This window comes from Epithele typhae (genome assembly GCF_022376455.1).
Source record: "Epithele typhae strain CBS 203.58 chromosome Unknown BXZ73scaffold_54, whole genome shotgun sequence".
Taxonomy (NCBI): domain Eukaryota; kingdom Fungi; phylum Basidiomycota; class Agaricomycetes; order Polyporales; family Epitheliaceae; genus Epithele; species Epithele typhae.
Window position 1 is genome coordinate 81,327 of NW_025954245.1, and position 26,123 is coordinate 107,449.

The 26,123-nt window shown below is 60.1% G+C and overlaps 8 protein-coding genes across 8 annotated transcripts; 6 read left to right on the top strand and 2 right to left on the bottom strand.

Annotated features, from left to right (window-relative positions):
• Nucleotides 1-456: 456 nt before the first annotated feature.
• BXZ73DRAFT_91911 (P-loop containing nucleoside triphosphate hydrolase protein) lies at nt 457-2,491 on the top strand (the record flags this gene model as incomplete). The annotated part of the gene is made up of 4 exons (XM_048026162.1): nt 457-1,418; nt 1,444-1,493; nt 1,553-2,399; nt 2,446-2,491. 4 exons carry the CDS (start codon nt 457-459, stop codon nt 2,489-2,491), a joined length of 1,905 nt encoding a protein of 634 aa, XP_047874491.1.
• An 868-nt stretch (nt 2,492-3,359) lies between these two features.
• On the bottom strand, nt 3,360-6,516 carry BXZ73DRAFT_91912 (uncharacterized protein; the record flags this gene model as incomplete). Its single annotated transcript, XM_048026163.1, has 8 exons — nt 3,360-3,946; nt 3,979-4,108; nt 4,165-4,199; nt 4,232-4,805; nt 4,841-4,844; nt 4,885-5,073; nt 5,130-5,319; nt 5,376-6,516. 8 exons carry the CDS (start codon nt 6,514-6,516, stop codon nt 3,360-3,362), a joined length of 2,850 nt encoding a protein of 949 aa, XP_047874492.1.
• A 1,410-nt stretch (nt 6,517-7,926) lies between these two features.
• BXZ73DRAFT_104652 (ClpP/crotonase) lies at nt 7,927-9,123 on the top strand (the record flags this gene model as incomplete). The annotated part of the gene is made up of 8 exons (XM_048015978.1): nt 7,927-8,018; nt 8,069-8,095; nt 8,152-8,261; nt 8,317-8,334; nt 8,400-8,536; nt 8,594-8,865; nt 8,933-8,990; nt 9,049-9,123. 8 exons carry the CDS (start codon nt 7,927-7,929, stop codon nt 9,121-9,123), a joined length of 789 nt encoding a protein of 262 aa, XP_047874493.1.
• A 3,602-nt stretch (nt 9,124-12,725) lies between these two features.
• BXZ73DRAFT_104653 (uncharacterized protein) lies at nt 12,726-15,448 on the bottom strand (the record flags this gene model as incomplete). The annotated part of the gene is made up of 13 exons (XM_048015979.1): nt 12,726-12,907; nt 12,958-13,065; nt 13,122-13,270; nt 13,319-13,664; nt 13,713-13,740; nt 13,792-13,889; nt 14,303-14,385; nt 14,437-14,477; nt 14,537-14,689; nt 14,744-14,809; nt 14,867-15,005; nt 15,060-15,202; nt 15,254-15,448. The coding sequence occupies 13 exons, from the start codon at nt 15,446-15,448 to the stop codon at nt 12,726-12,728; spliced, it is 1,731 nt and encodes a 576-aa protein (XP_047874494.1).
• Nucleotides 15,449-16,654: 1,206 nt separating this feature from the next.
• On the top strand, nt 16,655-18,105 carry BXZ73DRAFT_91914 (heme peroxidase; the record flags this gene model as incomplete). The annotated part of the gene is made up of 8 exons (XM_048026164.1): nt 16,655-16,756; nt 16,824-16,867; nt 16,923-16,942; nt 16,997-17,022; nt 17,077-17,252; nt 17,313-17,547; nt 17,599-17,661; nt 17,716-18,105. 8 exons carry the CDS (start codon nt 16,655-16,657, stop codon nt 18,103-18,105), a joined length of 1,056 nt encoding a protein of 351 aa, XP_047874495.1.
• Nucleotides 18,106-20,544: 2,439 nt separating this feature from the next.
• On the top strand, nt 20,545-20,909 carry BXZ73DRAFT_104655 (uncharacterized protein; the record flags this gene model as incomplete). Its single annotated transcript, XM_048015980.1, has 2 exons — nt 20,545-20,679; nt 20,754-20,909. 2 exons carry the CDS (start codon nt 20,545-20,547, stop codon nt 20,907-20,909), a joined length of 291 nt encoding a protein of 96 aa, XP_047874496.1.
• A 1,293-nt stretch (nt 20,910-22,202) lies between these two features.
• On the top strand, nt 22,203-22,520 carry BXZ73DRAFT_52111 (uncharacterized protein; the record flags this gene model as incomplete). The annotated part of the gene is made up of 1 exon (XM_048020755.1): nt 22,203-22,520. A coding segment is annotated over one exon (318 nt), but the record flags the coding sequence as incomplete, so codon positions are not given.
• Nucleotides 22,521-23,519: 999 nt separating this feature from the next.
• Nucleotides 23,520-24,982, top strand: BXZ73DRAFT_104657 (heme peroxidase; the record flags this gene model as incomplete). Its single annotated transcript, XM_048015981.1, has 8 exons — nt 23,520-23,636; nt 23,688-23,731; nt 23,785-23,804; nt 23,860-23,885; nt 23,937-24,115; nt 24,175-24,472; nt 24,526-24,911; nt 24,970-24,982. The coding sequence occupies 8 exons, from the start codon at nt 23,520-23,522 to the stop codon at nt 24,980-24,982; spliced, it is 1,083 nt and encodes a 360-aa protein (XP_047874498.1).
• Between the last annotated feature and the right edge of the window lie 1,141 nt (nt 24,983-26,123).

Below are 26,123 nucleotides of genomic sequence, written 5' to 3' on the forward strand. Positions count from 1 at the left end.
ACTTCAGCAAGCCACCTGCAGCGCTCGCTCGCAGGGCGCGGATGGGTTCCGGGGTCCGAGTCGCGCTGGCGCAGGACGCGCGCTTCGCAAATGGAGTGGGCACTTGGGCTCGAGCGCTCATGTCTCCTCGCCTCCTCCTCCTCCTCTTCGTCCTCTACCTCCCTCCGTGCGGGAGCTTTGAAGAGCAGCTCGTCAACCACGCTTTTGACAGCGACGCCAAAGATGTCGTTGCTTTCCGCATCTCGAGTCGCGCCTCGAGTCGCTTTGCCCAAGGAACTCATGCTCGCATGCTTGCACACTTCTGCTCCCTCCGTGAGTGTTGCTATACGTGCATGCAGATGGGATCTGCGTAGAGAGAAATTGGCTGCAAGACATCTTTTTGCCCCTTGGCCACACTATACGCGTTGTGGGCATTCCATCTGCACATGCTACCTACCTCGATGTCGTTCCTAGCGAATGCTAATCCCTCGTGCAGAAGCCGGGCCGTCAAGGACAAAGCTCGCGAAGGATGTTGTGCCTCCATCTGCCTCCCGCCAAACATACGAACGTCGCTACGCCCCGGGTTCTCGTCAGGGACAGCCAAAAGTCGAAGATGCCGCTCCAACCTATTCGCGCGAAGACCCCCCACATGTCGGTGTAAAGCCAGTCATCTCCCGTCCAGCCCGCCTTCGTCGTCTCGGCACCCGGGAGGAAGACCTCAACACCCCCCGACCGCGCTCGACGCTCACCGTGGCCGAGGACGACCGCCCGGCGGACCTTCCGGTCTCCTTCAACGCAAACCTCACCGACCCAGCCAAGTCCGCCCCCACCTCCACCAAAGCTGACCTCCCTGACTCCTTCGCCGCGCCCCCACTCCTGCCGGGCCTCGTGCAGGGCCTCCAAGAGGCTCTCGGCCCCGACGCGCAGCCGACCCCGATCCAGGCGCTCGCGATCAAGCACCTCCTCCCCCCTCCGAAGCACGAGTACCACCAGTGCCTGCTGGCGTCCGAGACCGGCTCGGGCAAGTCGATCGCGTACCTCCTCCCGCTCGTCCAGGACCTCAAGCGGACCGAGGTGGAGGGCACCGCGCGCCTCGGCCCCGCGGACGCGACGCGTCTCGCGCTGAACCCGCGCGCGCTCGTCCTCGCGCCCACGCACGAGCTCGTCCGGCAGCTGGCCGGGTTCGCGAAGGAGCTCGTCCACCACGCGAAGCTCCGCGTGCAGTGCGCGTCGCGCGCGAACCAGGCGACCCGCAAGGCGCCGCTCGGCGCGTCCGTCCCAGCCGGCGCCGAGGGGGACGAGGGCGGCGAGTTCGTCGTTTCCCGGGAGAGCGGGGCGGGGCACAAGGTCGACATCTTCGTCGGGACGCCGTCGAAGGTGCTCGAGCTCATGCACGGACGCGGGTGGGACGTCGAGGAGCGAGAGCGGAAGCGCAGGGGGTGACCGTGGCCAGCCCAAAATCAGCCTCGCCGACATCGAGTGGGTGGTCGTAGACGAGGCAGACGTCCTCTTCGGTGAGCCCTCTCCCTCCTGCCCCCTCTCCTCCCCGCATTGAGCGCGCCCCCTCCCCAAGACCCCGACTTCTCCGCGCAGACGCGCCGGATCCTCGCCGAGGTCTCCGCCGCGCGCGGCCGCCCCGTCCCGCTTAAGTTCGCGGACCCGCGCGGCGCGCCCCCCGCGCCCGCCGAGCACCCCTTCCACCTCGTGCTCGCCTCCGCGACGATCCCCGTCTACCTCGCCGCGCACCTCGCCGCCGCGCACCCGCGCATGGCGCGCCTCGCGTCCCCGCGCCTGCACCGGCTCCCCGCCGCGCTCCGGCTCGAGCACGTGCCGTGGACGAGCGGGAACCGCGACGCGGACGTCGAGCGCCGCCTCCGCCGCGTGTGGGAGGCCGACGCCGCCGCGGGCCACCCCCCGAGCCGCGTGCTCGTGTTCTGCAACAAGCGCGCCAGGGGCGCGATCCTCGCCGACTTCCTCGGCCGCAAGGGCGTCAAGACCGTCGCGCTCTCCGCCGCGAGCGAGGAGCGCCTCCGCGGCTCGAACAGGCACGTCGCGCCGTTCCTCCGCGCGCGCGCAAGGGACGTGAGCGCGGACGGCGAGGACGGCGACGCGTCGGCGAAGGAGGTCGAAGAGGCCCACGAGGTCGAGACGGAGGATGGGCTCCCCGCAACGACGACGGCGACGGCGCCGGCGGACGTGTCGGAGACGCCGCACGTGCTCGTGACGACATCGATGCTCTCGCGCGGGCTCGACTTCGCGCCGGACGTGCGGCACGTGTTCATCGTCGACCCGCCGCGGAACACGGTCGACTTCCTGCACCGCGCCGGCCGCGTCGCGCGCGCGGGGCTCCCCGGCAAGGTCGTCGTCTTCGGCAAGGACCACGGGCGCGGGCGGAGGCCGCACGGCACGTCCGCGAGAAGGTCCGCGCGCTGCGGTGAGGCCGTCGCTGCAGGCGTGTGGGTTGAGCCCGTCTTTGGAAGACGGCGGTGGGTGGGAGAGGGAAGGCGGCTGAGGGCTTAGATCTACTGTATGCGCCGTCCGCTGAACTGTGGTGTTATAATAATGATAATCTACGACAGCACAATCACCATCACTGCTCCTTTCTCCTGCTTGTGTAGCGTACACGACGTCGAAAGGGCTGTTTGTCGCGAGGTGTCTGGACGGCGGCAGCCATGCATCTCTACGACACAAGATGCTCGATCCACAGCAGACTTACAAGGCCCGCTATCAAGGCACTTCACCAGCTCTCTTCGAACCAACTGACGAGCAAGGCGGAACACTCATGATCAGGCCCGGACGTATCGAACGACGGAGATACGGAGGAAAAGACGGCGTCGTGCATGCATTTGCGCACACAAGACACGTGCGGCGGCCTACACGCATGTGTATGAGCTTCACTATCCAACGCTGCGAGCGCGCGGTAGAGGTAGAGGTAGAGGTAGAGAAGGGGAGAGAGCTCGGAAGACTACAACATACAACGGAGGGGAGACACGAGCGGAGGAGAGCGCATGGCCTGGGCAGGGGGGACCTGGGGGGCGGGGCCTGCATGGACCCTGGGGAGTGGGCCAGTGGCATACTTTGGACCCTGGGTGCAGCGGTCAGTGGTTGGGTCGGGTGGCGTTGGATGGCGTTGGAGGAAGCGATGGCTCATGGGGGCAAAGACGTGGTGAGTGGGTGGATACCGTGATTGGGGAGCAGGGCACGGTCGGGGTGGTAGGTAGTCAGGCAGGTAGATAGGTAGGCAGGTAGGTAAGCTATACACACGAGAATCAGTACACGCCGCGGCCGGACATATTGTGCATGGCAGTGTTGGGGCCGTGGCGGGTAGAGAAACGAGAAGAGAGTACAGCGGGCAGCGAGCACCGCACCGCGCGAGGGGGTCAGAAGTCGTCCGTGTCGTCCATGAGCACACCCTTGATCCCACCACTCTGGGTGCGCCCGCCGTCGCGCGCCTTCGCGGTCCGCATCTGCGGCACGCGCTTCCCCTGCGGCTGCTGCGGCATCGGCTCGTCCTCCACCTCTGGGTCTCCCGCCGGAAACGGGTACTGGACGGCCGGGCGTGCGGTCTTCACCGCGCCGGAGCCCGAGCCCGAGCCGGACGACCCCTTCTTCCGACGCGCGGTCTTTCCCGACGTCTTGCTTGCGGTAGAGCTCGTCGAGCGCGAGGCAGCCATCTGGGGCGGGGGCTCCGGGTTCGACGCGGTGGCCGGACGCGCGTTCGGCGCAGCCGCGAGCGAGGCCCGCGAGGCCGCGAACTCGGGCGGGTCCGCCCACTCCTCATCGTCTTCGTCGTCGAACTCGAGCGAGTCCTGTGTCGTGCCGGACGCGGTGCGCTTGATACGGTCGATGTCGAACGAAGGCTTGCCCACACTCGGCGTCAGCGGGGCGATGGGGTCCTCTTCGGTGTCGACCTCGGACTTGGCGGACCCTGCGGCGGACCCTCCGACGGCGGAGCCGTGCGTGGAGCCTACGGGAGAGGGGGAATTGCCGAGCGAGAACTCGTCTTCGTCTTCTTCGGGCATGTCATGTCGGGCTCGGAGATGGACTCGAGGCCCATGTCGTCCGAGTCGGAAGGGTAGTGTGGTGGCTCGTTCGCAAGGGAGAATATGGACTTGTTGGTGCGGAAGAGCTGTATCCGCACGTTAGCTCCATGTATGCGCTGAAATCGCCGAGAATGCAGCTCACCTCTGTTATCCGGTCCTTCAAATCCAGCCACTCCGCTTCGTCCTTCACCAAAAGCCGAGCAGCATACTCGGGTCGAGGCCTGAGAGAGGCATCTTGCGCACGCGGTCGCAGTGGAAGGTCTTGAGGTCTTGGACGGAGTACGCCGTGACGAAATGGCGTTGCATTGGGTCGAGGTCGACGCCCAACCCAAGCTCGCGCGAATCCATGTCCGAGTCACCGGGAAGGATGCTTGACGACTTGGACCTAGTGTGAGACTGCGAGGAGTCGGACTGGGATGAGCTCGAAAGTTGTTGCTGGAGGGGCGACGGGGCGAGAGTGGGGGAGCGATGCGAGAACGACGACACGGAACCTCCGCTGGAAGTCGACCGGACGGACATCGGGGACGTCGGCACGCGGGAGTGGTGGGCTGGCATCGTCCGATAACCCTTCTCCTTGTTCCGTTCCCGGTCCGAGGCGTACGCATCTGGAGAAGCGGAGGATTGGCGGTCCCGTTCACTGTATGGAGTGCGCAAGGGCACGGCAGGGCGGGCATGATGGGGGTCGAGGTAGAAGAGGTTGTCGGCCTGGGATCCGACAAAGTAGTATGACGAAGAGGGCCTGCCGCCCGCGATGCCCACGGATTGCGGGAAAGTATACAGTGCCTAGCGAAGGGTCAGAACAAGCATCAAATGACCACTGAACTGAACGCACCTTGATAGTGTTATAGTACAAAGGGTTCACCCCTCGATGCCCAGGCGGATGCCGATGAGCACCAACACGCCGCGATCACCCCACTCCATGCGCCCGCCGTGTCTTCTCGAGGAGTAGACGACGGAGCGCGAGGCGCCGTACACGTCGGACTCGTAGAGCGTGCTGTCAGTCGCGACCGCTACCCCAAGACCAGCTTCGGGGAACTTGTGAACAAGCGTCCTGAAACGGTATCGGGGTGAGCGGCTACGCAGGAATGGAGAGCTGGGGAGACGTACTTGATCGCGCCCGCGGCGGTGCTGGGCCCAAACCACTGCCCGACGTCCTTTCCGAGGTCCTTGCCGACCAGAGCCATCCGGTGGACGCTGAACGGACACAAGGGGGAGTGGGTATCGAAGAACCAGGTGACGATTTGGACATAGGTCGCGTAATCCGCGGTGTAGACAGGGTGAGGGGGACGACGCCAGTCTGGACATGGCGGAGGGATTGAGGAGGGCGCGCAGCAAGGGGAAAAGACCACATACCTCGGCCCAGATGCAGATGCAAGAGCGCGTTCGCCAGCAACGACTGCCCCGTGCGCAGCATACAGCCCCAGCCCGCATCGCTCGTCCATCCCTTCTCGCCACCTATTGGCCAGTTCCACCGCTTCGTTGGCGGGCTGCTGGGCAGCCCATTTGGGCTCTCGGAGACGTCCGCCTCGAGGGCGGCGAGGGTGGTGTCGCGGATCGGGAGGAATTGGGAGCGGTAGGTGAGCCATATGCGGGAGGTGAAGTCGGAGTAGAAGACAGGCGGCCAGTTCTTTGATGGATCTTTCGACGGTGTGGCAGATGCGGGCTGGGATTGGGAAAGAGACGGGTCGGGGGAGGCAAAGGTGGGTGAGGCGGAGGCTGAGGCGGAGGGGCGGAAGGAGGACGAGCGGCGACCGTCGGTCGAGTTGCGCTTGCCGACGCTGGCGGAGAGGTCGAGTGGGGGCGTCGGCGGGGGCTCATAGCCGGGGTGCATGACGCCGAGCAGCCAGATGGGCTCGGCACACTTATCGGGGGTCGCGTCGCTGTCGAGGAGGTAGCGCATAGCCTTGTCGATGTGGCCCTTGCCCTGGCGTGCGGCGGTGATGAGAGCGGAGCCCTTGCCCTTGGGGGAGACGGAGGCGGCGAGGTGTTGCTGGGAGAGGAGGGAGGGCAGGCTGAGGTCGGTCGACGACGTGCTGAACGTGTGGGCAAACCAGCCGGAAAGGCGTGTGGGAAGGTCGGACATGCGGCCGTTGCTCGGAGAGGAGTAGTACTGTGCAGAAGGGAAGTTGTCAGACATCGGTCGCTCGGAGCGAGTGCGTGGTCGCGGTACGCTGGAGGGTTCGACGATGACGGGGGGCTCGTCCGCAGCGTCGTCGCCGTCGCGGGAGACGTCGGCGGGGTCGACGTCCTGCGAGCCCCTGCGGCCAACGTCGCGGAAGATGGATCCGCGGCGGGCAGGCTTCTTGTGTTTTGGCGTCTCGGGAGGGGCGGGGGAGGAGGAGGAGGAGGAGGGCGTAGGGGAGCCGGAGGGGTCGACCATGGACCTGGAGCGGTCGCGGTTGGCCTTGGCGAGGAATTTGGGGAGTTTGGGGCCGGAGCTCGAGCTCGTCGGCGACGATGGCGAGGGCGATGCGCGGGATGACTTGCCCGACATCGTCGTCGATGGCAGAGAGCGTTGTGGGCGGGCGTCGTCGGGGCGCGGGAGCGATAATTGTCGGGAAAACCCAATGGCGGCGGTCCTTATGGCAGCATACAAACAGCTTAAAGCGTCTTTAAAGCCCGCCGGACAGCATTCAACGCGTTCAAACGGCGCATCAGCGCCATCAGACCGACCGCGCTCTGCTTGACCACCACCCGGCCACCCCATCTCACCTCGATCGATGGTGCGAGTGCACTCCCTCACAGACGCATACTGTATACACATCGTGCGCGACGTCTGCCATCGTCTCGGCCTATGCATACGCACTATAACCCGGTTGCCCGATGAAGCAAGGCTGTTTATACAGGCCGTGCATGAGCTTATACACTCCTGGTGAAATTTTCGTCTGCATAAAGGTGTATGGGTCTGGGTCGATGTCGTGGCCAGCTTGTCGCGGCCCGCGGAGTCTCCTCGACACATTCAGGTCCCTGTGCTCCGATGCGGCGCCGGATGAGTACTGTGTATCCCTTCCCACCACGCTTTTTCTGCTGGGCGGGTAAAGCACTCGTACACGTTACACCTAAGACTGTAGAGGTCGTATTGACCTCGTACTCCGTCACAGGATGAGGCGCTCATTCTGACGAGCCCGCACCGCGCGCGCGCAGGAGAGTCAAAGGCTGAACTGAAGCCAGCGTTTTCTGTTCGCACGTGGTCTGATTTTACCAACATGAGGCACCGAGGGTCGTCGTGGAAAGATCTACAGAATGCACGAGGACATTGATCACCACCTTGTTCGTCCATCGCGCCCCGAAGGAAGGGATCCAGTGGAAGAAACGCGGAACTGGTGGACGGTCCAGCATAGATAACACCCACGATCAATGTTCTATCAGTGTCCCCTGACATGATACTGAGCGTTTCTAAGGATGGTGGCGTGAATACATGGCCGCGTCATGGCGACAGTGGCGCAGCCTCAGAGGGTTCGATACATACAACCGCGTTAAAAAGTCTGCTAAATCAATCTTCAAGCAATGAGGTTCTGATTCGCTTGGTTCGCCAATATAATCCTCAATGGCCTGCAATCGCGGTCCATACTCCATGCTGTAAAGACTATGCACATCAGGTCGTTTCGTATCCGAAACCCAGACCCTGCGTGAGTTCAATGCATCCATCCTGGCTATTATTAATGAGGTGTAGTCATTTGCGAGCCTGGAATGATGCGCGGCACATGAAGGAATTCAGATGATGACGTCACTCCGCACTCAAGCGCCCTTGACGGGAACGAAGGTTGCCGGCAGGGCCGGTCCACGTCTGGGCGCTCACAACTTGGACAGCGACCGTCACCACCTTGGCTCGACCACCGTTAGCAGGTCAGCTTGGCTCTGGATATGTGTTCGAAACACTGGTGACCATCTAATGCAGACACCGATGGCCGAATCTACCCCGTACAATCACTTCTCCGGAACTTTCGTCAAGGTCTCGTCGCCGACCCCTTATGTTGCGCTGGTCGAGCTTTCTCGGTGAGGTGGACTAATCCGCTACTCGAAACACTGCTTATATTCTGAATTAGTGCTCCGGTGAATGCGTTTCATGAGCCGTATGTCAAATTTCCATGTCGGACGGATCCCATGTTGACGCTTTTGTCGTCCTCAGATTCTGGGTTGAGATGGGCAAGATCTTCGACAAACTTGGAGAAGAGCCCACTGTCCGCGCTGTTGTCCTCGCCTCTGCGATCCCCAAGCTGTTCTCTGCGGGCATTGACTGTTAGTACAGCGCTCGATCCATCCGCCTTGCAAGTGCTTATCCCGCTGCTGCAAGTTTCCGCGCTCAGTCTAGGTTCAAACGAGGTCGACCCCGCGCGACGTGCACTACAGCTGCAGCCCCACATCACCGCGTTCCAGGCGTCCATCTCTGCCATCGAGCGCTGCCCGCACCCCGTCGTCGGTGCGCGCACGGCGTGGCATACGGGCTCTCCATCGACATCCTCTCCGCGTGTGACATCCGCTACGCCGCCGAAAACGCGCGCTTCTCCATCAAAGTACGTCTGCGGCTGCACAGACCCTCTCTCACCTTCTTATGCCTGCTTCGCACGCAGGAGGTCGACGTCGGGCTCGCGGCGGACATCGGCACGCTCGCGCGCGTGCCCAAGGTGACGGGGAACGCGAGCTTCGTCAACGAGCTCGCGCTCACCGGACGCGACTTCTCCGCCGCGGAAGCGCTCCAGTGCGGCCTCGTGTCGAAGGTGGTGCCGGGCTCGCGCGACGAGGTCGTCGCCGCGGCGCTGGCCACCGCGACGCTGATCGCGTCGAAGTCGCCTGTCGCGGCGCGCGGGACGAAGCGCGTGCTCTTGCACGCGCGCGACCACTCGTGCGTATCTCGCCACGCAAATTCGCAAGGTGTTCCCCGGCGTTTGTTGACTGTTCCCGATCTGCAGGGTGGAGGAGAACTTGCATTACGTGGCGGTGTGGAACAGCGCGATGCTGCAGACGCAGGTGGGTGCCCTGTCGCGGGTCGTTCTCCCCGCACGCTCATACCGAAATGTGCACACAGGACCTCATGGACTCCATCAAGGCTGCGCGGACGAAGTCGAAAGCCAAGTTTGCTCCTCTTGCGGCTAAGCTGTGACGTCCTTGGTTCGTCTGCTTAGAAGCTGTACGACATATCGCTGTGGCCCCGAACATTGTATGATCTCTCCCCGGCACAGTCATTTATTACAATATGCGTACTTTAAGTGCTGCTACTGGCCGTGCTGGTCTGCGGCAACGTTGGGGAGATGCGTGAGCGAGAGTCGAGAGGGAACGAAGGATGATATCAGCCTCGGCAAAAGCCGGGCGTCAGAGTTCCGAGGACACCGCGACTCGCTGAGCGCCGAAAACTTTCCGTCTCGCCTCCTCCTCTTCCACTCTAGCTGTGAGCCTCTTTGCATCTGTCGGACACACAGCCTGATAGCCACTCGTCATCCAGGCTGTCAAACGAACGTCCTCCAGTCCAACCTTGCGCTGAGGAAGTTCAACCCCTTCCGTTTTTATTCTGAAGGCTACGGTTGGGATAGCCTTGGATTTGAGGACAGTCTAAGTTTCCCTGTCCGTCTCTCCATTCTGACACCCGTTCCTTGCGGTCCAGGGATCCTGGCACCGCAGTCCCGAGGACCTCGGCGACAAGCAGGATACAAAGGCTCTCTGACTCGATTCACATCCCCCCTGTTTTCCTCGCTTGTGCCCGACAACCTCGGCGCGGTCGGACACATGCCAAGGTAAGTCCCTCCGTGCTCTTTCCTTTTCTTTCAAGGAGTCGGAATCTCTCTCTTGTTATGCGCGTTTTTGCGGGGTCACCTGTGTATGTTCGTGGTCGCGATCCTAGACTGCTCCAATTGATACTTTCCTCGCTCGACGCTTTTCTGTGACCTGCGAGACGAGGAGCGCGTTGAAAGGTGGCTCCCACGCGTACCGCCAACCACGTGCATCACCTCGTGGTGCACAGGTGGCCATCCATAGCCGATAGATCGTCGTGGATGGACTTGTGGAGCCAGCGCGTGAGAGAGCTGAAAGTCTCTGCCGGAGATGGGTTTCGGAGCACACGCAGCAATGACCGGAATCGCGGAGGACGAGCAGAGTTCGCGCTCAGGCATCCGTTCCGCTCTCTGACTCGACGCGCCTTCGCATTTCTATTTGGTAACAACGACCACGCACAACGCGTACGCCTCGCGCGAAGACAGGCACATCCAAGTGCTTCTTCGCCATGGGGCGTCCGCCGCTGACTCGAGACGCTTCCAACGAAGCTTCGACCTGCACCGCTTCTTGCGCAGTCGAGCTCAGTGGCGCAGTGAGACTACCTTTCATCCGTTCAACTCTTCGAACATGAGGCTCGCGTTTCGTCGTCCCAAAAGACAACGGATACAGACCATCAGGTATGTTAACGTCCATGTGCACGCAGGGCGGAATACTAACGTCTAGGCGATACGAGTCGTTCAGCGGCTACCAGTATTTGGGGCGCCCACAGACCCTGTCGCCCCATCACACATTTGAAGATGCATCCGGTCAGTGTCCCTTCAGCGCGGCGCGCAAACCCAGAGATGGCAGTCCCGCTCTCCTTCGCGCGAGCACCGCCCGACGTCGAGTACCTCGAGGCGCGATGATGTCAGTTCACTTCGATCCTCCGAAGAGCTATTATCTTGATCCGCTGAGCTTCTGTGGTCTTGACATGTTCTCTTGTCTCCACGGTCCTCGCTTCCCGCTTTCAGAAGCCGTGGCGTCGTCGCCGACGACGCGTACGCGTCGGCTCGACCTGTCCGTGGTCCTCCGCGAGTCCAAGTGAGTTTTTACTCTCCACATCTCGCGTTGAGAAAACTGATCCAGAATACGTGCGAGCCATCCTCAAGGCCTCACATCTCGTCGTCGCGGTTTGGGGCATTACCAGGAGAGTGCGGACGACGAGCGCCAGCTGCAGAGGCTGCACGACCTTACCCAGAACTCGGAGGTCGGAGCTGTGCAGGCACCGAGTGGCGTGCCGCGTCGTGCTTCTTCCTGCCGCCGGAAGGAGGACACCAGTGCCCGGCTCGTTCTCGCCGCATTTTGGATCCCTTCCCTCTGGTACGTCTCCTCTGCCCACATGTCGCGATATCGAAGATGAATACAGCAGGGCCGAATCGCTTTCGGGCAACTCGTCTCGCTGCGCAGTCGCTTCCATTTGCCAGCGGGATTCACTGAGCGGCGGTGTGTGGTTTTGAAAGCCTCCTCGCTCTCCTCATCCCGATGTAGGTATGGGCGCTCTCAACGAGACGAGGACCGCGAATGCTGGTAGGTAGGATCTGTGTAGAATAAAATGCGGCCTGGAGGGAGCATGTCCCATCCCTACTCCTCCTCTTCGCGCTTCGCTCCGCCGCAGGGTGCGATCTCAGCACCCATGCCGTCGAGGCACGGCGGGAATCGACACTCTAGGCGTGTCACTCTGCGCTCAGCCCGAGAAGAGCCTCAAATCCAAGATTCAAGGCCGCAAGCCTACTCAAGGCCGCAAGACTCAAGGCCGCCGTATGCGCGTGACCCGCCGCCGTACGCTCACCCCCCACAAGCGTGGCCGCCACCACCGTTTCCAGGGACGTATGGACCTCCAGTAAACTACGCGCCTGTTGTCTGCGCGCCCGTCTTCAATCACCCGCCACCGCCGTACGCACAATTCGACCCGGGATTGCCCGCGCGCGCCTCGGACCGCTCGTTCGACCCCTTATACGCCCGTCCGGCTCGGCCCTTATATGGGATCCCTTCTGGACCGGTATACGGTCGGCATGCTATCCCTGCGCGCGCTCACCAGCCATCAGTCCCGGAACCCTCTCCGCCACGCTCTGTGTCATTGCGCACACACAACTATGGAAGTCTTACAGTGGGTCAATCCGTAGATGGAATTGCTGGACGACTCGTCCATGGCGACATAGTATATACGGAGCGCCACCGACAAGTGGCACAACCTGTTCGTGTCGTGGTGCGCTCGATGTGTGTAACTGGACGCTGGGCGCTTTCTCACCCGGAATAAAGATAGGGAGGGAGTTCGCTGTAGGTACCGTGATGTATACGCCTGCAGAAGGATGGCCTCGCCGACTTGAGAACGTCTAGAAGATGTGGCGAGAGAGGCATTCGCCAACACCACCGTGGTGCGTTCCTTTCAACCGCGTTCATACATAGTCATCGTGGTTAGTAATACTATCCATTATAGGCGTGGTCATTTGAGCGGCCCAGAAGACTCCTCTCGTATCATCGACAGCTTGAAGACGACAGTCGATGACGTTGAGAGAATTTCGGATTGACAGAGCAACAGGGGACTGGATTCTGGAGTTGGCGTGTCATTGCCCCTCCTGCATGACAATTTCTCGTCTCGCCATCAGTCGAGACACTAGTCAGTGCGCTGGTGGTGACTAGACTGGCGTAAAAAACGACGGGTATGATAGATGTGGATGTGTTATATTACTGCTTTACTCGCAAATGATCTTTCCACGATGATCAACCCCCCGAACCGCCCATACACGTCTCGAATATATCACTGGGCGCTCCTCATCATTCATCCACATCGTCGAAGGTCTAGGTTTCCGCTCCACGGACTTGTAGAAACGCTGAATGTCTTCCTCCATGTCTGATGATCCTCGTGCTTCGTTCATAACGTCGATGAATTTCGCACTGAAGGGATCCAGAGAATCAAATATTCCTAATCGTCTGATTTGAGGAGTTTATCAGCGCCAATTAAGGGGGACTGGCGAAGATAGCCCACCGCTGGCGAAATATGTCCTCCATTCCGTCTTGTGTCGAGATACAGGTGTATGGTGGCTGACACTCCTGCTCGAAAGACCAGAAGCCCCATGGACCAGGGAGCTCGCAGTATACGCCGACCGAATGTTCGTAAAAATACACCGAGAAGGGATCGTCTAAACAAACAGACTTGAGCAACATGGCGTACAGGACCTACACAACTCACGATCTAGGTCACAGTCGGGATCGAGACACGTATCAGCATGGGCAGTTGCTGGGTCCAATGCCATGGCGCTCTCGATGTCGCATTCCGCGGTATGGTACTTCCCTGCAACTGTTACGCAGAGTGAGGAGAGCAGAAACGAAAACGCACGATCCATGCAGACTTACGTAACACTACATCCGTCACGTCAACGCCGTGCTTTTGAGCAATGCGACCGGCCTGGGACCAGAAAAAGCAACGATACTCATTGACGATCGTAACTTCAACTTCGCATCTGACTAATCCCTTCGGATCTTCGTCAAGAGCAAATTCACGGCTGAAATTCAAATCAGCACCACGATAAATCTTCGTAATAGCCACCCACCGGCCCAGTTGATACAACCACGGCGAATCCTTGGATCTAGTCTCGCCATCACGGTACCATTCACGCTCATAGTAGCTCATGGGAAGCAGAGTGCGAAAAATATCTCCCATGTGCCCAAGGACGGTGAAGTGCTGCTTGCCATCTGTGTCCGCATGAAGATAGCCGAAATCACCGACTCTGGTACCGGGAGCGTCAGGAAGTTCTTGCACAGATTGGCTTCTGAAGTCATTGAAGACGATCTCGTCCAAAATATTGTCTTGAGTACGAATATCTTGAGTGCGGAACAACGCTTCGCCAAGATGGAATCCGAGGCTCGCAAGATGAAGAAATCCCATACCGCACTTCCCTATGTTTCCGATCAACACAGCCAAGGGTAGATGAGAGAATAACATACAATGCTTTCGCATCTGCATTCCGCGGCTCTGCAACGGTGTAAGACTAGGTGCCACATACTACGGCAGAAACCAGCTGACCTCAGCAAACAGCCGTTGGAGACTCTCGGCGACGCAGTTCCACCACGAGTTCGACAGGTCGGATACATGAAATACGATATCCCCGCGATCGTTGAGCCCTGTTAATGGAAGGCATATGATGTGTTCATGTGCCGTGTTTCCCGTTTGTCCCTGTTTCCTCGGTCATGAGGACGCAGTGACTCACACCGGTAGATGTAGTGAGACGCACATATGGGATCGTCAATTTCGCAACACGGCCAGAGTAGACTCGTGTGTTCTGTAGGCAGTAATTAATGGTCTCGCAAAACGATATAGCATGATGCATGCCTCAAAATCCGTGGACTGCAAGGCGATGAACATGAGCGCCCACGGATGTAGGGTGTGTGGCTCAAGAACTTACGATTTTCACCCAGTTACGAAGCCATTGAATGGGATCTCGCACTTGAAAAGCTGCCATTATAGATACAGACGCTTTACAATCGCGACGAAGCACTCAGTCCATTAGTTGTAACTTCGAGGGAAAGCACCGGACCAGCCTCGAGAACGTAAAACGGCCTGTCCAAACAAGGATGCGCCACTCCGAGCACCTGCGCGATGCGCGCGTACGGGCCGTCTCTATAGGAAGCGTCAATATCAGGTACCCCGGAGCATCGCTCGCGCACTCACGTGTCGGGATGGTACTTGACGACTTCCTGATAATATTCCTCCTGGAACGACAAGAGACGAGTGAGTGGTCTATCAGCCGCGATTGTTCGCCAGTACGCACCTTCGGCTTGCCGTCCTTCTTCGTTATTGTCCGAATGATGACGGGCCGTTGGTTGAGGCGACCCAAGAACTCTTCACCCTCGAGGTCCTCGTTTAGATAGTAGCTGCCACGGTTGTCGTCGAGCTGGAGATCATCCCAGAACAACCGGCGAACCTGGTGGAGACGGCGTCAGTTCTAGCGCGTTCGAAGTAGGGATTGAGGTCGTACTTTCAGTTGTGGATCGTGTGTGCTGTGCGTCTCGAGCTTCCTGTGCACCGAGAGCAACATCGCCGTCTGAGAATCGGGAGGTGAGTCAAGTATAGCGACATTGATACGGTTTGGACAGCGTACATCGAACGAACGCCAAGCGCTGTCCAGGGAGTAGACGCACTTCTTCAGCTCCGAGCTGATAGACGATCTGTGCATGAAACGATCGAGCACTCCGCGCTCGACCTGACTCTCCACCGTTTGACGGATGGACGACATCGTCCTACGCATCTTCTCAACCGGAGCCGGCGCGTGGGATGGATGAATGTACACTCACGCGAGCAACGTTGACAAGTTGGTCTCGATGTCATCGACGGTATCGTGAGGGTTCAGCCTCTCGACCTGCTTCTGGATGTGCTTCACCAGGGAGTCGGCGCGCTCCGCAACTTGCAGGAAGTCGTCCTGAGTGGAACCCACTTGCTGTTCGAACGTCTCAGAGACTGAAGAGTAGCGAGAAGGCAACGTGCGCACCTGGGCCGCCTTCGCAATGCCTAGCACCGCTCCTACTATGCCGCCAAGGAAAGGCACTGCGCTCAGTCCATCGACTCCGTCGCGGGTTGCTTCGAGGCCGATGATGATGGTCGCGAGCACGTCATGTCGTCCGACGCGCTGGACCCGGAGCGCGTTGGGCAGGGGTGGTCGGCGAGCTCTGAGAAGCCTGTCCATCGAGCGGTGGGGAGGAGAGGGCGTGCTCTACGGCGGACGAGACGGTCAATATGGGCATGGGAGACCGAGGAGCACGGCGTCGAGGCAGTGATGGCTGGTGTTGGGAAATACTGAGATGGGCAATGATATGTGGGCGCGTGAGCAGCGGAGCCTTATTTCTGGCTTCTGGCACGGGCGAATGTCAAGGGAAATGGTCCTCGAGGCTGGGAGACGGCACGTGGGTGCACGGTTTGCACGAGCCAGAGTAGACATGATACGGAGCGCTCAAGGACGGACATCAGGACAGTCTCTAGAGTTCGTATCTCGAACCCGTAATTAACGCGGCATTGGGAGGTGCGTTAGCGAAGATACAAGCAAATATCTCAAGACGGTGGAACACAGGACTCACCCATGTTGCTATCCGCTGTGCGTATCGGCAGGCAGGACGAGTCGGAGGTGTCCTCGGAAGTTGGTGTTGATGTTGAGCAATGTTCCCACCTGCGCTGAAGTTGTACTCAGGCCTGACCTTTCACTGAGATGTCCGATTGGTGCAAAGCCGTGGAACTGGGCAGGACCTCTGAGAACTCGAAGTATGTGAGCCATGTTTGAGCTCAGGCTGTCGCCGCGCCGAGCTCTGCATACTGATTAGGTCATCCGGCAAAAACCGCAAGTCCGACGCGGAGCTCGAAGAATCGGGAGGCCGTGTAGCGCCGGCGCGGACTTGCGTTCAACTCCTACCTCAACCTGCCGCCCATCTATCCGCCAGGGGTGTACTGGGCGAGAGATGATACCCGTTACAGGTCAGTAACGTGGCCACTACCCCGCGCAGATCATCTACCTGGCTAAGAGGCGTACCCACGCGCTGTGCGAAAACTTCTACTAACTTCTATGCAACTACAATGTCGTTTCCTATTGCAGGAATACGTGCATATCTTACCCAAGTATGCGTCCGCCGGATTACGGGTAGAGCAAAACAAGACATCCGCTACCCCTCACACCCGTGCATCCGCACCATCCACAAGCGGAACCAGAAGTGATTCGCGGATGATACCGCCTCTTCATCCCGAGTATCGGCGGAATACCGTTACACACGGTGGTACCACTTCAATATCGGTGCATCCAATGCCTATAAAGAGTGCGCCCCCAATCCTTTATTGCGCCGTCCCACTCATTTTCCTTCCCATCTCCCCCCAGTCTTCAACTCTCACGTCCGTTTCACCGCCCGCTATGATCTCTTCCATCGTTCTCTCTACGCTAGGGCTGGCATCTCTTGCCGGCGCGATCGCCCCTCCTGTGCGCAGGTCTCCGTGCCCGAACAGTGACCACTACGTTGAGACCCGAAGGTAGGGCGTTTCCTGTAGTCTGCGTGCCAGATACTCAGTCGATTTCTTGACAGTGTTGTGTTTGGTACGAGGCCCTTGACGATCTGCAGGCGAACGTGTACGTCCGAACAACCCTCCATGCAGATACCTGACACCCACCTTACTTTCGGCAGGTTCAACGACGGCCAATGCAGTCAGTACTGGCTCGCATATGCCTATCACATACTGATGTCGTGTGTGCTTTTAGTCGAGGAGGCTCACGAGGCCCTCCGTGTACGTCCACATACCACTGAGTTGCGGTCATCAAGTTTGACATCTTGCTTTCAGATGACCTTCCACGACGCGATCGGCTTCTCGCCCACCCTGGGCGGTGGAGGCGCTGACGGCTCTATCATGGCGCACGCCGACGTTGAGCTGCTCGACCCCGCGAACGGGAACATCGACGACATCGTCAACCACCTCCAGCCGCTCGCCATCAAGTACCCGGTTTCCTTCGGTGACTTGTGCGTTCCCCACGCGATCCGTCGCCGCCCACACTGCTAACACTGCGATTCCTTCGACAGCATCCAGTTCGCCGGTGCCGTGGGTACCTCCAACTGCGTTGGCGCCCCTCGCCTCGAGTTCCTGGCCGGTCGCTCAAACACATCCCAACCTGCCCCTGCCGGCCTCATCCCCGCACCGTTCGACAATGTGACGACGATCCTCGCGCGCATGGCGGACGCTGGGTTCAGCCCTGAAGAGCTCGTCGCGCTGCTGGCCTCTCACTCCGTCGCGGCTCGCGACGCCGTCGCCCACCCCGTGCGCCATTCGCCGCCCTTTGATCGCTCCCACTGACGATCAGACTCGCAGAGCCAACACGCGCGCCCCTTCGACACCACCCCCGACGCTTTCGACGCCCAGTTCTTTGTCGAGGTAAGTTCATCGTCACTCGACGCGTGCGACGGCATCCCTGAAGGCACCTCCCAGACCCTCCTCGTCGGCATCGCTCTCCCCACTGGGGGCAACGTCGTCGGCGAGTCTCCCTCCCCCCTTCTTGGGGAGATCCGCCTCGCGTCCGACGGGCTGCTCGCGCGTGACCCGCGCACATCGTGCGAGTGGCAGTCGTTCGTCACGGACCACACCGCGATGAACGCCAAGTTCAAGGCGGTGATGGCGAAGCTCGCGGTCGTTGGCCAGGACGTCGGGTCGCTGTACGACTGCTCGGAGGTGATCCCGATGCCGAAGGGTTTTGTGTCGGAGTCGGCGGTGATCCCTGCGGGGAAGACGATGGCGGACATCGAGGGGTCATGTGCGGGGACGCCGTTCCCGAAGCTCGCGACGCTGCCGGGGCCAGTGCAGCCGATCCCTACCGTGTGAGTGCCATTCGCATATGACATTTCGATCGGTTGCTGAGGTTTCGTCTTCAGTCCTTCTGCGTGAGGGCGATTTTCCTCGGTCATGAACCTGTGGTTTTTGTGCTCCAAAATCATTCTTTGCTGTATGGAATGGGGAAATGCGATGTATGCGTACGGTCTTGAAAACCATAATCTCGATCCTCCTCGCCCAGAACTCTTCCCAGCGCGAGCTGTTACATCCCCAAAGACACCACCGCGTCCGCCAAGGCGCTGAATATCCCTCGATCGTCGCACATTGCTCCGCCGCCTCAAGGTGCGTCCCCGCCGAGCGTCTACCGAAACGAGGTGCTTTGTGCGCGCTTGAACTGAGGAAGCGCCCACGGCTTGCCTCTTCCCATCACAGTGCACACATTCGCCTGTCTACAGTCTCACAAGTCCCCACCCACCAGCAACGATTAACACTATCCCCACAGAGACTTTTCTTCGCATTTTACGTGAACTCCTTTCAGAAGAAGACATGCGTCCAACGATACAACTGGATTTTCTGCCGAGAGGTCACCGCATGTTTGAACGCAGCACATGCGACTGGATCTCCTCCCTGATCACTTGGATGTCTGTGTGTCGACACTGGAGAAGCGTCGTCATCACATACCCAACATTATGGAGCAGAGTCCATTATCACAACCCCGTACAATACCAACTCTTCCTCGACCGATCTGCGTCTACATCCCTTTACCTCCATCTGCGCTCAGACAAGCTCCCCGACGATTCAAGCTTGGGGCAGTACCAGGCGCTTACCCCCCACGCCTCTCGACTATGCCACTTGTATATCGAAGACACAGACGGGTTGCTGAACTTTGACGATTTCATATCCATTCAAGTACCACAGCTACAGTGTCTCGTCATACGCCTGTATCCGACCGAGGATCTCAGTGCGGTCCCGACACCACAGAGCTGCGCCGTGAACCTTAAAGCCCTGGCGTTGCCCGGCCGATGCCTCTCCACTTTCCCTCCCAACAACTACCCATCTCTCACTCATCTCTTTGTCGAGTTCCACCACTGCTGGGAAGATCTTTACACAGAAGCCATTGTCTCTCTTCTTCAGACTACTCCCCGGCTCGTATCCCTCCACTTCTGCAACTATTCCCACCGGCCTGATACGTCGTCTCGTCAGGTCTCGCTGCCCAACCTCCGCGCACTCACATTCCAAACCAGCTTGTGCCATTCTGTCGTGAGCTTGCTCTCGGCTCTGCTCCTCCCGGAGGCGCCTGTCCGGGGATTCTTCGACCTGAACCACGTCACCATAAGCAATCTCAATCAAACACAGCTGCTAGAGGGGATCCTCCGGCCGTTTCGTCCAAGTCTCTCCACCGTCGGAGAAGCGGTCCTGAACGTCGACCTCGGAGACATGCTCAAATTCACGTTTGAGCCCGATGGTCCTCGCATTGGTCCTGGGATAGCATTGCAGATACTCGATTCAAGAGCCCTCGAGGACTGGAGCTCCGCCATTGTCAATCTCACACACGTTCTGCCCGACGCGCTCAACACGGTGGTCGCGCTGCGCTTCTCCGGAACCCCTTCGTTGGTGTCCCCGGACGCGTCACTCCCGGCACTCCTCGCTCACATGCCCGCGCTCCGCGAGCTGGTCGTCGACTTCGCAACGTTGATGTTCAACAAGTCGAAGTCCGTGTACGATCCCTTGCTGGCGTTCCTGACGCCGACAAGCCGCGACGGCGCGTCTCAGGCCACGGACACGCCCCTCCCACGCCTTGCCGTGCTCGGCCTCAGCGCCAACTGCTGCACGCTCGACAGCACCACGCAGATGGCGACCGCGCTCAAGGCCGTGCTCGTCGCGCGTGGCTGCCGCCTCTACCGCCTCGTCGTGCGCCCGCGTCGGAACGTCGGCGCCACCTTCACCCTATATGCCCCGACAGGGGGGCTGACGGAGTTCGCGGCCCGTGAGCGCATCTTCCGTGGCGTTGGGGTCGACGCACACGCGGAGCATTTCGAGGTCCTCCCGTCCGGACCGGGCAGACTCGGGCTTGGGGCAGGGTACGCAGAGTCGGCATTCGGCCGGCGCCGGGCGTGGGCGGAGGCAGACTGGCGCGAAAGGGAGCGGTATTGGAAGATATTCAGGACTCAGTCGGGGGTGGATTTGATCGACGGAACGGAGTACTAGCAGCGCGGTTGGACTCAAAGAGACGAGGTCCCTCTTTACAGTCGCTCTCGGCATCCGTAGCATTCGGTATCGGGATCTTGTACGGATGCGGCTGTCCTGGTACGAACCACTTTTTCGATCGTTCTCCGGCATCGCTGCAGTGTTCGTCGGCGCCTACACGGCTACTACGTTCGCCTTCAACGGCGTTGTTACCTGCTGTATCTGCCTTCGCATCGTCGCCGTCTCGCGGCACGCGATGCGCGGCGCGGGGTGCGCCCACAGTGACGATGGCCGCGTGTACATATGTCCACCGGCGCGGCGGCCGTCTTCATCGAGAACACGCTGCCATTCACGATCCTCAGCTTCATATGTTTCGTCGCCTGCCCCGTCGACAGCGACACCGCGTACTTCTTAAAATTGTTCTACATCATGTTCACGGTGTGTGCCGCACTCACTTCTGTCTCCGTGCCTGTGCGTGCACACTCACGCTCACGCCCGGGGTCGCTGTGCAGCGCATCCCCCCGCTCATGATCGCGCTCCTCCGCCACGCACTACAAGAGCGGCGCGAGGACCGCGCTCTCCTCGCGAAGGGGGCGCAGCGCCGACCTGGGCTCCAAAGGACCAGGCTCGACGATATCGTGATGACTAGACGTGGTAAGCTTAAGTAAAGGGTCATACTTATTCGAGATTTTGCGCACGCATTCGGCTTACGCGCAAAGTGCGCTGCATATTACCGCGCGCTGCGGCCGCTGCTGGTCTTCCTGGTATGCCTCTACGTCCGCGTTCCATGCCCGAGGTGCGGACCATGAGAGACGAAGCTCCGCTCGCGTGGGGCAGCGCGCGCGCTAGCCTCGTGCTGTATGAAAGGCACCGTCCAAGGCGCCGAGATCCAAACCCCGTGGGACGATCATCTTGTGTTCTCCAGCACCTCTCACTCTCCCTCCTCACCCAGTTCCCCAGCCCCTTCCCCTCGCCCCCATGAGTCTCCAAACAGTGCCAGGATGTGCCACACACCCGTCTCTCTCCCCTCCCACCGCTTACCCAGCGAAATTCCGACTCCCCCAGCGTTTTTCCCGCCGAAAACAGCATGGATTCCACTCAGCGCTACTTCAACACCCACACCGAGCTCCCATTCACCTCTACGACCGATTTGAACGACTCCGGGGAGTGCAGAAATGACCCAGAGGACAAAGGCGTTGTCTGTGATGATCGGGGCATCCCCATCCCTTCTCAAGCCGCTCTTGCGGACTACTAGTGAGGCATAAGCAGCGTTCTAATGGTTACATAAGCGATTAACGGGGATCGTTAGTCTCGCGGCTTACCCGCCGTCGTTCTCCGCCTCCATCTCCACCCCCGAGCCGGGACACGACTCCCGCCCCATCGCGCCTCCTTCCTGGCTCTCTGGCTTAACTTACAACGAAAATGTCTCCCTCGCCTTCGACGTTGTGCAAGAGCGGTTCCGATCGGCTTATTCGTCGCTGGACTGCGCGCTAGGCACCCCCGACAACAACCCACAGTACATTTGCCCCGCCTTCCTCGAGGACAGTGCCCAGCCCACGAGCGTTGCGTTTGAAGAATACAAAGCCGCTCTGAGCATCGACTGGGCCAAGGAGGACGCCGCAGCCTCCGCCAACGAGCAGTGCGTCGCGGACGTCTATTGGGACCTCGACTACAGCAGCGACGCGTCCCCGGGTTCCCTCTACGATGGGGCCTCGTCTCCCTCGACGAGCGAAGGCCGGTCCAGCACGATATCTTTCTCGTCGTCGTCGCCGTCTCCAGCCCCCGTCCCAGCCTCCCCTCCGCCTCGTGCCCTTGTCCAGACCCACCACGAGGAGCCTGCGCGGCGTGCCACCCGGCCCATCCGGCGCCGCAACCTCCAAGCCGCCGCTCCTTCTTCCTCCGTCTCTCCCTCTCCCACTTCGTCGCCCGAGCGCGAGCCCACCTCGACCCCCAGGAACCCGTGGAAGTGCCCGCACTGCGAGTTCGTCCAGACCTCGCGGCGCTCCCCGGACCTCAAGCGGCACATTGCGACGCACTCGCAGCCCAAGAAGCCGTGGACGTGCCGCGGGGTGCCGGTGCGCTTCGCCGACGACCTGCAGTATGTGCGGGAGCCAGTCCCGGTCGCGGAGTTGCGCCGCATGAAGGGTGGGATGGTGGGTGGGTGCGGGATGGTATTCTCGAGGAAGGACGCGTTGACGCGGCATTTGAAGAAGTCGGGGTGCGTGGGGTTCAAGGCGGTCGAGGAGTGGCATCAGGGCCAGGGCGACGAGGAGGAGTAGATGGACGGAGTGAAGTGTGCGTTCCTCTTTCTTCGCGCCTGGTGCTTTGTATTGCATCAATATCGCCTGTGTCATGCCATCTATATCACCTTTGTTTTTCTACCATGTTGGTCTGTCTGAGCTTTGCTATGTCTCAAGCCCACGGCGCGTCCTCAACGTCAACACTTGTCGCAATCGATGCATCCCGTTAAGTCAAGGTGTCTCTCTTTCCCTCGTTCTCGGCCCGCATAGGGTTAGGAGATTCAGTGAGTGTTTCTTCTACCCTTCATGCAAATACACAGATTGAGCGAGATTCCTAGGATACGATCTGGGACATCATACAAGGCCGAGGTCCCGCCCACACTCCAGTGGTACCTGGCTAGTACACAAATCGCAGCCATCGACTCGATCAGCACAAAAATCTGGCGAAGATGTAGCGTTACTCGCAGTTCGTCCTCACTGAAGGACAGGTCGTCCCTACCCATGGGCTTTAAATGATGGTTCCAATCTTCAAAGCTTCACGAGCGAAGCCGCTCTCATCTTCTCTTCGATGCAGCCCCTCGACGCTAATATTGGTTTCCGGCAGACTCTGGGCCGCTGGAGCGAGATGCCAGCTCTTGTTCGGCTGACTTTCAAGCAGGCACGTGCAAGCCAACGATGTTGAACTTCGGTCGTGATCGGTCAGAACCATCGGTTCTTGTCGACATCCATCTCAGATTTCGTAGAACTGAGACCACCCACCAAATAGCACGTATTCAACGCCAAGGAGCGTATTGCAGCACATCCCAGCCTGGTTACTTATCGGAAGTGTCACTCGAGCTTGCCGTTGCTGACATCCGCGTCCCAATCAGGAAACATCGCTCGACATCCGACGTCCTCACTCGGGGCTGACCAGCCCCCTCCGACCGTTCTCTGAGGCTATAAAAGGTACGCCGCGAGTGCCCTCATCCTCATCCCCCGCTTTCTCAACACTCGCAACTGCCCTCTGCTTTCCGCCTTCAAGACTACATAGCTTCCGATATGCTTTCCAAGACCCTCCTCCCTCTTCTTTCTCTTGCGACGCTCGCCGTCGCCGCGGCACCGCCCTCCCGCCGCTCCCAGTGCTCCAACAGCAAGTACACCGCGGAGAACCTCAAGGTCAGCTCCTACCTGCGACGATATGCAACACTTGCTGACATTTCGACGCAGTGCTGTGTCTGGTACGAGATCCTTGACGACCTCCAGGAGAATGTGTAAGTTCTGCTAGACGTGTGCCACGAATATGTGCTCACCCTTCGAACGACAGCTTCGACAACGGCCAGTGCAGTCAGTGTCCGCGTCTGATCATTAAAGGGTCTTCACTGATTATTATCTTACACAGTCCAGGAGGCCCACGAGGCTCTTCGTGTATGTGCTTCTCTTCACGTCGCTCCCACCGTTGCTGACCGCAGTGTCCAGTTGACCTTCCACGACGCCATCGGCTTCTCCATCAAGGACAACGTCAAGGGCGGTGCGGACGGCTCGATCATGGCGCACTCAGACATCGAGCTCCTGGACGTCGCGAACGGCAACATCGACGACATCCTCAACCACATCCACCCGCTCGCGATCAAGTACCCTGTCTCGTTCGGCGACTTGTTCGTGCCTTCCGTTCGCACTCTCCCCTTGCTGTATCATTGACCCCCACATCTTTTAGCATTCAATTCACCGGCGCCGTTGGCACTGCGAACTGCAAGGGTGCGCCGCGCCTCGAGTTCCTCGCCGGCCGCTCGAACAGCTCCGTCGCCGCGCCCCCCGGCCTCATCCCCGCGCCGTTCCAGGACGTGACCACGATCCTGGCGCGCATGGCCGACGCCACCTTCAGCCCCGAGGAGCTCGTCGCGCTCATGGCGAGCCACTCCGTCGCCGCGCGCGACGCCATCGCCGACCCGAGCCAGCACGCGCGCCCCTTCGACACCACCCCTGACGCCTTCGACGCCCAGTTCTTCGTCGAGGTGAGCCCATCGTCGTTTGACGCCGCGACGGCATCCCTGACGGCACCCCGCAGACTCTCCTCGTCGGCAAGGCCCTCCCCACCGGGGGCTCGACCCTCGGCGAGTCCCCCTCGCCAATCCTCGGGGAGATCCGCCTCGCGTCGGACGGGCTGCTCGCGCGCGACCCGCGCACGGCGTGCGAGTGGCAGTCGTTCGTGACGGACCACGAGGCGATGAACCGCAAGTTCAAGGCGGCGATGGCGAAGCTCGCGGTGCTCGGGCACGACCGCGCGAGCCTGCACGACTGCTCGGAGGTGATCCCGATGCCGAAGCGCGGCGCGGGCCAGCAGGCGGTGTTCCCGCCCGAGACGAGCATCAAGGACATCGAGCAGTCGTGCAAGAGCACGCCGTTCCCGATCCTCAAGATCACGCCGGGCAAGCAGCTCGTCCTTCCCATCGTGTGAGTGCTGCGCTTGCTTTGGTTGTGTGTGTGGGTGCTGATGGTGGTTTCTTCGCAGTCCTTCTGCTTAAGCTGCGTCTTACATATGACGCGTCCATTCCTTCTCTCCTTCTTTCTCTGGTTCTTTGTCTCTCCCGCACTTTGGTACACGTAGACACACGGACTGCCTGTCCCTTCGCCGCGTACCTTGAGTACACACGGCCGGTTCGCACAATATATATATATGGGATTCTGAAAGACTTGCGTTTATTGTCTGAGCAAATTCTAGCATGCGCACAGAAGGCGACAATGATGCGGTGCTGACATGGTCAAATACGCACCTATTGTCTCTATTGTTATCGCCCGACGGCAGAAGCATGCCCCCCTGCGTAAAAGAGCAGCTCCGCACCGTCGAGGAGTGCAAGCCTACACCTCCGCTCACGCCCTGCGGCCCTCCACGCTCCCCTGCGGCTTTCCTTCCTTCGCTCCCAGCCAAGCTCACGTATCGCACACCACCCACCACCATGCTCTCCGCATCCAGAATCGCCCCGCGACCGGTCTCGCGCCCCAAGCGGCTGGGGGCCCAAGGGACGTCGAAGCTGTACGACAGCAACGGGCTCGTCGAGGAGGGCGTGTTCGTGTCCTGCAAGGCGGGCTTGCGGTACGAGGTGCTGTGGCGGCGCGACGAGGGGCCTCGTCCGGAGGGCGCGAGGCGGCGCGCAGTGAGCGCGCGGGCGAGGGCAGCGTCGGAAGGGGAGACGGCGCGCGCATAGCGGGGCAGTGGGGAGCTCACTTCGTTTTCTCCAGACCGAGGTGTGTTCTGTTTGCTCTCGAAGCTCGTGCTGCTGGGAGTTGAGGATATTGACGAGCAGGACGCGCAGGGAGACTAAACGACTTGGTGGAAACCAAGAAGATTGAGTGGTGAGGCAGAGGATTTTGGACCATACCCCGAGAGAGAAGGGAGGAAAGCAGTTGCAGCCGACATGTAGCATAGTGTATTTCTACGGGATTTGGTGACGCCTTGACTTGCCCTTAAGATAGTCACGTGGACTGTGTTTGTTGATTTCGCGCCTTCGACTTTGCTTCGACTTCTCGTCTTCAGTTTCTCAATCTATACTCCGGCCCGACAGTTCTCTTCGTATCCTGTGACTGCACAGCGCGCAACCTTCCTCCCATTCACCCCGCTTCCCGTGAAACCGACCTCAACTTCTACTGCCTCCGACTCCACCCGAT